Here is a 12,404-nt window from a genome sequence, read left to right on the forward strand (position 1 = left end):
CAACCATACACACACACACACACACACACACCCACCCACCCACACACACACACACACACACACACACACACACACACACACACACACACACTTCACGGACTAATTTTGATGTTTGCAAAAGAAATGTCAATATTGTCATTGTGAAATGTTTATTCTTAATGTTCTGTTTGAACACAAAATGATTTATCACTGTCCATTCCTGTTCATTTATGTTTATTGATGTATGTTTTCTTTATATTTTTCTTGATTTACTTTATTGAGTTACTGAATTCTGATGTTTGAAATAAATGATTGGTAAGAAAAATTCTTACAGGTTTGGCAATAATCAGAATGTGGCACCATTGCAAAAACGGAGACTTCAGAACAATATTTCAAACAAATAAATGCTAAACTTTAACTGATAATGTCTAAACATATCCAAATGCATGTGATAATGTCTAGAAATCCTCTTCTCTACAACCAAAGAGTGGATCTGCAGTGTTTTAGTGGTTAAACTTGATATTACATGTCATTTTCCTTTTTTCCCCATCAGAGGGCAACAATCTGTTCCTCAATGCATGACACATTTGATATTTACTTCATGTATGAACTTGAAGATTGTATTGAGGGAAGGTAACATAAAATGTGTTGTTTTATATGAATGGGATAATATGAATGAGTGGAGCAATTTAGTAATTTAGAGGTAAATAAGGTCTCAATACCGTTGAATCATGCACGAAATGCACAAGTTTAGTGCCTTTAGTGAAATTAGTGATATTACATATCTTAAAAAAAAAAAAAAAAAATATATATATATATATATTACTTAAAATATAAACGTATGTTCGGGTCATTTTTTTACGAGCGTGAATGTAATGTACTTTAATTACAAGTACTTGATTTTTTGTAATCTTGTTACGTAGTCCAGATTGCATGCAATTCACTGGATATGAACTCAGTAAACAGGCGGTGTTTTTGTACCGGTGTTGGACTGATGCTGTCGAGCGAGGTGACTCTCGTCCCGTTCTGCCGCGGCTGGTCGCTCGTCTCTCTCTGAACACCTCGACACTTCCTGGATGCAGGTATGAAGATTCGTTCCTTTCATCAGTTCCTTCAATGCACAAATGAATGTTCAGGATTAAAGACTCTAAACTGACTCTTCACTGACTGCCATGTTCATCAATGTGTTCAACAGTGTTATTAAGTGAAACTCTGGGCTGATCCAATCAGAAGAGACAATATTACCTCTGATCTGACCAGTGCCGTTTCTGCTGACGATCGGAGAGGTGATTGGACCAACACAAGCTCTCTGCCATCTCTTCACCAGAAACTTCATCCTACAGGAGACAGTGTTTATTCAGCGTTACTCCTTTAAACCGTACTGATTAAACATCACGGGGCCCCTAAACAATAACCTGTGACCCAACAGGTCATAACCAGAATTTAAGATCATAACCCACAGTTATATTTAACTCAAAATAGAATATTTGTGAAGACAATTTCATTTTTTCATTTATTACAAACCCAAACTGAAAGATGTACATGAAAAACCACTGACCCGTCAACTATTACAGAGTGTTACATTACACTAAAACACCAAATAAAATTATATAAGTAATCAACAAAAGTATTAAAAAAAATATTTGTAATATTCCATATTTATCATTTCAAACATCGATGTATTAAATTATATGTTACATTATATATTACGTATATTGCATTAGATTATATAATATAATATAATATAATTTTATATTTATAAACTTACCAAATACAGGGTTCATACAGCTTTTAAGAGTGAAATTTCAGCATTATCAAGGAACCTTAATCATCTTTTCCAAGCACCTCGATGCTTTAAATATTATCCAATTCTAAATGTAACTTGTCAAAAATGCAATAATAAATAAGCATCCTGTTAAAATAAAATTTTTACTGGGGGTCTGGATAGCTCAGTGGTAAAGACGCTGGATATCACCCCTGGAGTTCAGCGGTGCTGAGTGACTCCAGTCAGGTCTCCTAAGCAACCAAATTGGCCCGGTTGCTAGGGAGGGTAGAGTCACATGGGGTAACCTCCTCGTGGTCACTATAATGTGGTTCTCACTCTCGGTGGGGCACGTGGTGAGTTGAGCGTGGTTGCCGCGGTGGATGGCGTGAAGCCTCCACACACACTATGTCTCCGTGGCAACGCACTCAACAGGTCACGTGATAAGATGTGCGAATTGACGGCCTCAGATGTGGAGGCAACTGGGATTCGTCCTCCGCCACCTGGATTGAGGTGAGTCACTATGCCACCACGAGGACTTAAAAGCACAATGGGAATTGTGCATTCCAAATTGGGTGAAAAAGGGGAAAAATCCCCCCCCAAAAAAGAATTCCTTTAAGCCCACAGACAGTGAAGATGGGAACCTTTAATATGATTACAGTCGGCAACGCCGGATATCAATGGGGCGTGAATTACCATGAGGGAAAACAAATCCTGCTTACTGTACTTATTTATTTCCATGTGGAAAATGAAAAGAAACATCAAGTAGATTTGGCTATTTTTAAAGAAAGTTTGTGTGTGTGTGTGTGTGTGTGTGTGTGTGTGTTCCTTCCCACGTCAAATAAAAGCAAAACTTCTACAAGTGATATTTTGTCTCCAGGTGTTTGATTAAAGGCTAAAAGACGACTGCTTTGAAACACACAAGCTATTCAGTGACGAGACATGAGACGCATCTGCAGCAGAAATACATTTAGTGTGATGGGATATTTATACATTTTAAGTAATTTCATCTGTTCTGACAGGTAAAATATGTAAAGGATAATTGTACACCCAGGCTGGGGCACACATTCAACAAGGTTTAAAATAATCATGTTTTACACTTAATGAGTTCATGAATATTCATCATAAATACACATTTGTGTTTATCATATTAAAATTGGTATATCAATGCATAGCCAATAAATAAACAACAATATTTACCTACAAATTATACTCAATTATTTAATGTAAAATGTCATGTGGGGGCATCATAAGCAAACTGTAATAATATATTACTGTAATGTAAAATTAAATGAATATTATTGAATGTTAATTTTATTGTAGTACAACAGTACACTGTAAAAATGTATATTATTTTAACGGTAAAAGACTGTAAAAATGCTACAGGAATTATTTTTTTTTAATTGGTTAACGGGTAATTACCTTAAAACATACAGTAAATTTTTTACATATATTTAAAAAGATAATGCATGTAGTTTTACGGTAAAATGTTGTAAAACTTTAATTTTTTAGGTGTAAAAAGATTTTCCCGTATACTGTAATTAACAGTAAAAATGCATATTATTTTAAACAAGAGAGTAAATGCACTTTTTACTGTAAATTACTGTTAAAATTACGGTAAAACAATAATCGGGCGTTCCCAGAATCCCCTGCGTGACCCGTCACATTGCATTATATTTTATGGTAACAGTTATATTTCTTCTTATTTTTAATATCAGTTATGTACATTGGTGTGTTCTGTGTTATATTTGATGTAGTTTAGTTCATGTTTACTGCATTATTTTAATTTCACGTGTGTTACACTGATGGTGTTTAGTGTTTGTGTCTCTACATGTTTATTAATTATTGATCCTGGAAGAGTCACTGTTGATGAACTTTAACTGATCATGTGACCTTCTGTAATTACTGCAGTGATTAACAAAACATTATAAAGTGAAAAGCAGATTTTTACAGGTTAATATATTAAATTTATCATTTAATAATATATAACGGTAATGCACCGTAAAATATCAGGCATCAAAATTACATCCCGTAAAGCCTGAAATGTGGTTACCGTATTTTTTACCGCAGCTGCCAGTTTTTTATTGTAAATTTAGCAGGATTTTTTTGTGTGTAATATTTCTGACGTAATTTCATTACATTCACACAGCACTGAACCTAATAAACCCTCAAGCCTTTTTTAACTGTAAACTGAGACATCTGTATTTCTTGCTTAGTTGTTTTTTTAAACATGCTTATTTACAGTGTGGTGGAATGCAACCTCCCTCAGTGTCACACTATTACGAGAATGTTTTGAATTATGTGAAAACAAAGTGATTTCATAACACTTTGTGTTCTCAGTGCACGTTATAAGAAAAACGCAACGCGCGCAAGTGCATGCTTGGCCATGTTAATTCAGACTATAAGTACATTTATTTAATGAAATTGCAGACTTTTGGGGTGGGGGGTGGGGGGGTCCTCGTGGTGTCGCGGTTACTCACCTCAATCCGGGTGGTGGAGGACAAGTCTCAGTTGCCTCCGCTTCTGAGACCGTCAATCCGTGCATCTTATCACGTGACTCGTTGTGTATGACACCACGGAGACTCACAGCATGTGGAGGCTCATGCTACTCTCCACGATCCACACACAACTTTCCACACGCCCCATTGAGAGCGAGAACCACTAATCGCGACCACGAGGAGGTTACTCCATGTGACTCTACCCTCCCTAGCAACCGGGCCAATTTGGTTGCTTAGGAGACCTGGCTGGAGTCACTCAGCACACCCTGGATTCGAACTCGTGACTCCAGGTGTGACAGTTAGCGTCAGTACTCGCTGAGATACCCAGACCCCCATGTTTTCTTTATATTGATTATCTGAAGTTCAGTACCTGGAGAGGGCGATGGAGACGCGCACAGCCGATCTGAAGCGTGTGAATCCTCTGCGCTGATGACTGACAGACTCTAGACAGGTGTGTGTGGGGTGACCGCCCATACGGGCGATGAGAGACAGTGTGGCCTCCTCACACTCCTGAAACCCGCCCAGCAACAGCAGCAGATATTTCTTCTGATAAATCAGAGCCTTCCGGAAACTCTCAGATCGCAGGTATCTACCATACAGCCTCTGCAGTGAGAGACGAGACTGTCAGATCTGAATCTGTACCGCCACCACAAAATACATATTTTACCCGAGTTACGAGTCTTCAGTCTGAAATGAATGTGATAAGATAAAAGACTGATACAAACATGAATTAATAAAAATACAAAAACGGACAAAACATCTTTCTAATCCGTATTTACTGGCTGAACACAAAATAAACATGCAGCGCAACCGGTGTAGTCCAATTCACAAACAAATGATTCTTAAGAGTCGACTCTTTAAATGAATCAGTCAAAAAAATATGCATTCATAAAAGTCTGCAACTTGTTGTTTTAATAAACATTTAAATGTGTTATATTGTTTTGTTTAGTATGTAGGATGTTTCAGGTTGGACAGGTGAATGTGTCTCACCTTGAGTGTGCTGTTGTCTGTATCAGAGCCGGTTATTTCTCGGAGCGTGTTGGATCGGATCTCTCCTCTGAGTCGGTTCAGTTCCGCCTCCGTCTGACGAAGAGACTTTTCTAATCGACTCTTCTCTTGAGCCCAGGACTCTCGCTCACTCGAAAACAACATCATCTGCTGACGCTCTACACTGCTCCTGCTCCACACCTGTCAGATACACAACTGCACTTAAAATAACCGTCAACAATCACAGTTTTTTCATTGCGTAAATATTTACATTTTGTCACTCACATTCTCAAAGCTGTTCATGTTCTGTCTGCATCTGCGCAGCTCCTCCTCTAGTTTCAGTAACTGGTTTCTTAAGTCGTTCTTCTCTTCCGTCAGTCGGCTGACGAATCCCGTCAGTTCTGCGTTCTGTCTCAGTAATCGCTCGTTTAGCAGACTGGACGAACCTCCCACCAGCAGGGTGGCGCTCTACACACACACACACACACACACACACACAAAGACACACACACACACACACACACGCACACACAAAAAGACACACACACACACACACACACACACACACACACACACACACACACACACACACACACACACACAAAGACACACACACACAAAAAGACACACACACACACACACACACACAAAGACACACACACACAAACAAACAAACACAAAGACACACACAAACACAAAGACACACACAAAGACACACACACAATGTTAATGTTAGTACAATGTTAATTAAACATTGTAATTGATTGACATCCCCAAAAAATAAAAATAATTCTATATATATATATAAATGTACGTCTAGTGAGTGTAAACGTGCTATCTCACCTCTGGGAGAGCAGACGGGGCTGATGGGATATGCTGTAACAGTGACATCACATCCTGTACATTACTGTGCAGCCACGCCAGACTTTCACGGTCCGGCGTGTCCACAGGTGACCTGCACAGAGACATACAGTGCATTAGAACACATTTGACTTTTGTAATTTGTTGCAGTTCCAAGCAAAACAGGATATTCAATGAGAAAAGAAAATCACAGGACTTGATTTTATCCATAATAATGCTGAAACGATTAGTCAACGTTATCGACAACATCGACAATAAAATTTTAGTTGTAGAATAGTCTTTTGATCCCATTTAACGTAACATGAATTCATTTGAAACGCGTGAGATCAGCACTTCAGCTCGTGCCTGATTGAGAAGAGGAATAAAAACACAGATCACAGTCCACATGCTCTCCAAACTTTCCAAACAGCCTTAAAGGTGATGTAGATTGCAAAGTATGAGGGAATTATAAAGCAAAAATACAAGTAAGTAACTACAGATGCAGTGTCATCATGAAATCGGATCTGGGCCAGATTCCGCTTAAACAAAACTTGCATGTCAGAGCATCTCAAAAGGAAACAACCCGGCGTTATATCTTTAATGCCTCCTTTATTAAAGTTCAAATAATAAGGAAGCGGGTCAAGAAACTCCGAAACTGGCATCTCTCTGTGCGGTCAGCACCGCTTCTATGAGTCGTGTGAAGTGACCCAATCTAAGGGACAGATTGAAACTGCACCCGGCGGATGCACACTCATGTGTGCATTTACATACTAAGTAAATGATGACATAATTTCCATTTTTGAGTGCTTTGTCACCTGGTCAGGTTGTTGATCTCGCCGGCGATGAGGTGCAGTCTTTTGAGGATTTTGTCCATGTGTTTGGGGTCTGAGCTCTGAGTGACCCCTGACCCCGCGACCTCACGCAGTGACGTTGAGCTGGAGTGCAGTGTCAGAGCGTCCCCTGAATTCTGCTGCAACACCCAGTCACTGGTCAGATCCGGCGGCTGACTGTCTGAACGCACGCTTTGGTTATTCTCACTCTGTCTCACTCTCTCCTCGAGCTGTCTCACTCTCTCCTTTAACCTGTCTCTCTCTACCTCCAGTCGCTGTACGTTTTGTCTCTCTGTGTTCAGCTCTGTCTGCAGCTCGCCCGTCTGTCTCTCCATGTGACTCAGACTGTCGCGAGCGGCTCGCAGTGCATTTTGGTCCTGCGTTGCGGAGCGTCCGAGCGCCGATTTCTCCTCATCAAATTGTCGTTTGCGCTGCACCGCGTCCAGTTTCTGTCTCTCCAGCTCCTCCATCATCTGCACCACCTGTGTCTGCTTCTCTGCCAACTGTGTCTGCAGCGTCTGCAACAGAGACTCGACAGAGAAAACCCCGGCCTCCACCTGCACACACAAACACCTCAGACTCACTCTTACATTCTTGAGGAATAATACAATCATAACATTTTACGTGTTAATTCTTTTTTTCTTATGAGTAGCAGTCAGCACTATGAAGTGAATATGTGAAGCCACTCTTATGCTGAAAACACCACATTAAGAGCATCAGACACACTGTACGTGTTGTAGTAGATGACAAAAAAGGGCGTTCATTCACTGTGAAGCACGCAGCACCTGCAGACTACATATTTATTTAATTAAATTGCAGAATTTTACGTAATAATAATTGCACTGGGCCTTATAACCAAATGCTCATCTGGAGGATGATATATATATATATATACACTATATTGCCAAAAGTATTCGCTCATCTGCCTTTAGACGCATATGAACTTAAGTGACATCCCATTCTTAATCCATAGGGTTTAATATGATGTCGGCCCATCCTTTGCAGCTATAACAGCTTCTACTCTTCTGGGAAGGCTTTCCACAAGGTTTAGGAGTGTGTTTATGGGAATTTTTGACCATTCTTCCAGAAGCGCATTTGTGAGGTCAGACACTGATGTTGGACGAGAAGGCCTGGCTCACAGTCTTCGCTCTAATTCATCCCAAAGGTGCTCTATCGGGTTGAGGTCAGGACTCTGTGCAGGCCAGTCAAGTTCTTCCACACCAAACTCACTCATCCATGTCTTTATGGACCTTGCTTTGTGCACTGGTGCGCAGTCATGTTGGAACAGGAAGGGGCCATCCCCAAACTGTTCCCACAAAGTTGGGAGCATGGAATTGTCCAAAATCTCTTGGTATGCTGAAGCATTCAGAGTTCCTTTCACTGGAACTAAGGGGCCAAGCCCAGCTCCTGAAAAACAACCCCACACCATAATCCCCCTCCACCAAACTTCACAGTTGGCACAATGCAGTCAGACAAGTACTGTTCTCCTGGCAACCGCCAAACCCAGACTCGTCCATCAGATTGCCAGATGGAGAAGCGTGATTTGTCACTCCAGAGAACGCGTCTCCACTGCTCTAGAGTCCAGTGGCGGCGTGCTTTACACCACTGCATCCGACGCTTTGCATTGCACTTGGTGATGTATGGCTTGGATGCAGCTGCTCGGCCATGGAAACTCATTCCATGAAGCTCTCTACGCACTGTTCTTGAGCTAATCTGAAGGCCACATGAACTTTGGAGGTCTGTAGCGATTGACTGCAGAAAGTTGGCGACCTCTGCGCACTATGCGCCTCAGCATCCGCTGACCCCGCTCTGTCATTTTACGTGGCCTACCACTTCGTGGCTGAGTTGCTGTCATTCCCAATCGCTTCCACTTTGTTATAATACCACTGACAGTTGACTGTGGAATATTTAGTAGCGAGGAAATTTCACGACTGGACTTGTTGCACAGGTGGCATCCTATCACAGTACCACGCTGGAATTCACTGAGCTCCTGAGAGCGGCCCATTCTTTCACAAATGTTTGTAGAAGCAGTCTGCATGCCTAGGTGCTTCATTTTATACACCTGTGGCCATGGAAGTGATTGGAACACCTGAATTCAATTATTTGGATGGGTGAGCGAATACTTTTGGCAATATAGTGTGTATATATATATATATATATATATAATATTGAAATATATTAATATATGTAATATTCACTGTAAAAGCAACATTAATTATTATTATTATTATTATTATTAACAATAAACAATAACTATGATTATAATTATTATAATAAATAATAATAATAATAATATTTAATATCTCACAAGCAAGAGTACTGCTGTACTGAATAAAAGTTTTTATCAATGTTTTTATTTACACTGTAATGCAGCACTTCATTTGACAATAATAAGACCAGTTTAGTGTTTTAGATTATGCTGTGAGGATATTTACAGAATGCAATGTATGCTGAAAATTGTGCAATTTTCATTTTATTAAGGTTTTATGAATTCATTACCATTTTTATAAAGAAACTGAATTAAACTTAAAAACATGGAATTCAGAAAAAATGTAATGAAAATAGCATATTTGGAAAAAAGTTAAACATTTTACAGGGCCCTACTTAAAAAAAAAAAAAAACGTATTGAAAAATACATTTGTTTTAATTGATTATTTACTGTTATCTTTCACTTTTTAAATAGGCTAGAAGAGTTTGTTCAATAGCATATTACCCATTTTTGCTGTGGTACTGAGAATTGTACTGACTACTGAAGTTTTGGTATCATGAAAACACTATTAAATATATACAATTATTTTGGGGGTTTCTCAGAAAATATTTATAAATGCTATGAATTCGATAAATTAATCTTCTTAACATTTAATTAATTTGATTAAAATGTTAATCGATTGACAGCCCTAATTAAAATGTTACTTTATTAAATAAAAATATAACACTTTTTTTTTTTTTTATTTATTTTAAAAACAACATGAAACTGCATTTGCAACGCATTGACTTCCGTAATATTGTGTATTCCATGTAAAACTAAATATTCAATAGGAAATAATGTAAAGCTCGACTTTATTTTATCCATCAGGATTTAACTGGATCATGAAAATTGTTCTCATGTGGTGCCTCTTGAGAAAAAATTTTTTTTTTTTTTTTTTAAGATTATTTATTTATTTTATTTTTTTGAGAAAGAAGAGAAAAAAAAAAATTTGCGAGAAAAAAAGTCCTATTTTTTATTTAGATATTTATTTAAGAAAGAAGAGAAAAACTAATTTTCAGAGAGAAAAACAATTTAAAGAAAAAATTCAAAGGAAAACAAAATTCCAAAGGATAAGAAAAAAAAAAAAAAAAAAAAGAAAGAGAAAAATGTTTTCAAAGGAAAATATTTTTGTACAGGCTTTTATTTTTTTTTTTTTTTTTTAGAAAAAAATTAAGAGAAAATTAAATAAAAAAAGTAAAAAAAAAAAAATAAAAAATAAAAAAAAGAGAAACATTTTCAAAGGAAAACTTCTTTGAAAAATAAATAAATACTGTATATATATGTTTTCCAAAAAAAAAAAAAATGGGCTATGATATTATTGGTTAATATTATTTTGCCCAAAAAAGGACAGCAGTTTCAAAGGTGGAGACCATTTAAATGAAATATGTTTTTTCCTTCGAAATAATGTGCAATTATGAATCATTCACAGTAAGACCAGATCCATTTAATAAGAAATTCAATAGAATAAATAATGATTTCATGTGTGATTGTTTACCTGACTGCAGGTGGCTTCAGCCTGTATGAAGGTCTGATGTGTCTCAGACTTCTGCTGGGTTTGAGCGGGCGTTGAGTTCATCTGGAATCTGTTGAATCAGTTGTGTGTTCAGTTCTTTCTGTTTCTCTAAAGCACTGCAGAGTTCAGCTGCACGAGCTCTCTGAGCGTCTAACTGCACCTACACACATTAAAAGCATTTTTATTGTCCATGATTTGACCCTATAGAGACTCACAACCGTGTACAGGTGATGTTATAAATGATGTGTACCTGCAGCTCAGAGGAGACGCTGATCTCTCGCTCCTGCTGCCCGTCGGCATGCTCTCTGAGCTGAGCTGAGATCTGTCTCTCTTTCTCCAGAGAGCTCGACAGCTCGACAGCTCGACCTCGCTGCTCCTCGAGATACAGTTTAAGGTCCTGCAGAGACGTGTCACATGGTATCACATGTTTTGACATTAAAAAATGATCCTTTATCTTTACTCTCACAATGATTGACAGACGATTTTAACCTCCATTTCCTCTCTCTCTGACTCCTGCATCCTTTCAGATCTGCATTTCTCTTTCTCAAACACCCACTGCAGCTCTCTCAGTCTCTTCTGCTCTTCTGAGAGTCGTTCGGTCAGCGAATCCACTTCAGTGGCCTTTAGTGACACCTCCGACCTGACACAACACACACGAGATGTTAGGGAATAAATAAAAACAAATAAACCCATTCAAGCTTCGTGTCAGCATCCTGATGGAGTTTATATTCTGCTAATGACTGGCTGACTGTAGATTATGTATTTTGTGTGTTACCTGAGTGTGTCGAGTTCTTTCAGGAGTTTGTGTTGTGATTTTAATGTTGTCTCCAGCTCTAGTTTGGTTTGGGTCAGTTCAGTCTTCAGTTCCTCCAGAACAAGTATGTCAGAGCTCGATTCAAGCACCTGTGATCGTTCTCTCTCGCCCTCTGTCTCCATTCCTGCTGAACAAATAACAGTACAAACCTTCAGTTGAGTGCAGTTTTCCATAAACACCTCTGAGAATCAAAAGCAATGTTTCATTACAACACATTACACAATGCATAATAATAGTTCAAATTAATGCACAAATAAATAAAAACATATATTCAATGCATACTCTTAAATATTTATACATTGTATTATATCAATCACTCAGAAAAAGCATTAGGTTTAATGTTTCAGGAAAAATTATCCATTCAGAAAAATACACTTCTTACCTGCTTTCCTCACCATGAAAAACAACTGATTATTTCTGTGGACGTCTTTAACATCTTCACTGACTCCACATATGACTCATGTGATAAATTTCATGTTTTCTAAATTCATGCCAAAGTTTTGTGTAGGTTACAGCCCTACAGACTGAAACTGCACATGTTGTCAGCCACTGACTGTCTTGTGAGTTTTATTCCTGCAGGGGGCGCTTGACGCTTGAAAACCGAATCCTCCATGCATCCACATTTAAATCTAAGAATGCTTTATATCCGTTTGGAGACATTTTACACTGGATAGTAATTTTTAATAAAAACTGATAATTGAATGAAAATCCTCCTTAGCATTATCTATAAAAGCATTTTAAAATTGCTCATCCAGTAATAATAAACGACTGTGAGTTCATGCATCCTGGCCAGCGCTGAGAAAAGAAACAGGTAACAGGGCGATACCAACTCATACAACGGAGGGGGGACTTCAGTTATTTGTCTCAATGTGTCAGACTCACAGCCATGCAATTGCAAGGTATCTCATACAAAATTATTTTCAGCGTTGATAA

At 38.3% G+C, this 12,404-nt stretch overlaps 2 protein-coding genes across 3 annotated transcripts in view; one reads left to right on the forward strand and one right to left on the reverse strand.

The window, feature by feature from the left end:
• The window catches only part of LOC127425109 (uncharacterized), a 208,104-nt gene that overhangs the window by 27,953 nt on the left and 167,747 nt on the right, over positions 1-12,404 (forward strand). The gene's annotated exons all lie outside the window — the stretch shown is intronic.
• The window catches only part of LOC127425089 (A-kinase anchor protein 9-like), a 141,192-nt gene continuing 136,092 nt past the window's right edge, over positions 7,305-12,404 (reverse strand). For both annotated transcript variants that reach the window (XM_051670732.1, XM_051670731.1), the window contains 5 exons: positions 11,433-11,598; positions 11,147-11,297; positions 10,908-11,054; positions 10,640-10,817; positions 7,305-7,453 (listed from right to left, as the gene is read on the reverse strand). In XM_051670732.1, coding sequence (XP_051526692.1) covers positions 10,683-10,817; positions 10,908-11,054; positions 11,147-11,297; positions 11,433-11,598 — 599 coding nt within the window. In that variant the 3' untranslated portion in view covers positions 7,305-7,453; positions 10,640-10,682. The remainder of the gene's footprint in view (positions 7,454-10,639; positions 10,818-10,907; positions 11,055-11,146; positions 11,298-11,432; positions 11,599-12,404) is intronic.

Source organism: Myxocyprinus asiaticus, chromosome 34, assembly GCF_019703515.2.
Source record: "Myxocyprinus asiaticus isolate MX2 ecotype Aquarium Trade chromosome 34, UBuf_Myxa_2, whole genome shotgun sequence".
Taxonomy (NCBI): Eukaryota; Metazoa; Chordata; class Actinopteri; order Cypriniformes; family Catostomidae; genus Myxocyprinus; species Myxocyprinus asiaticus.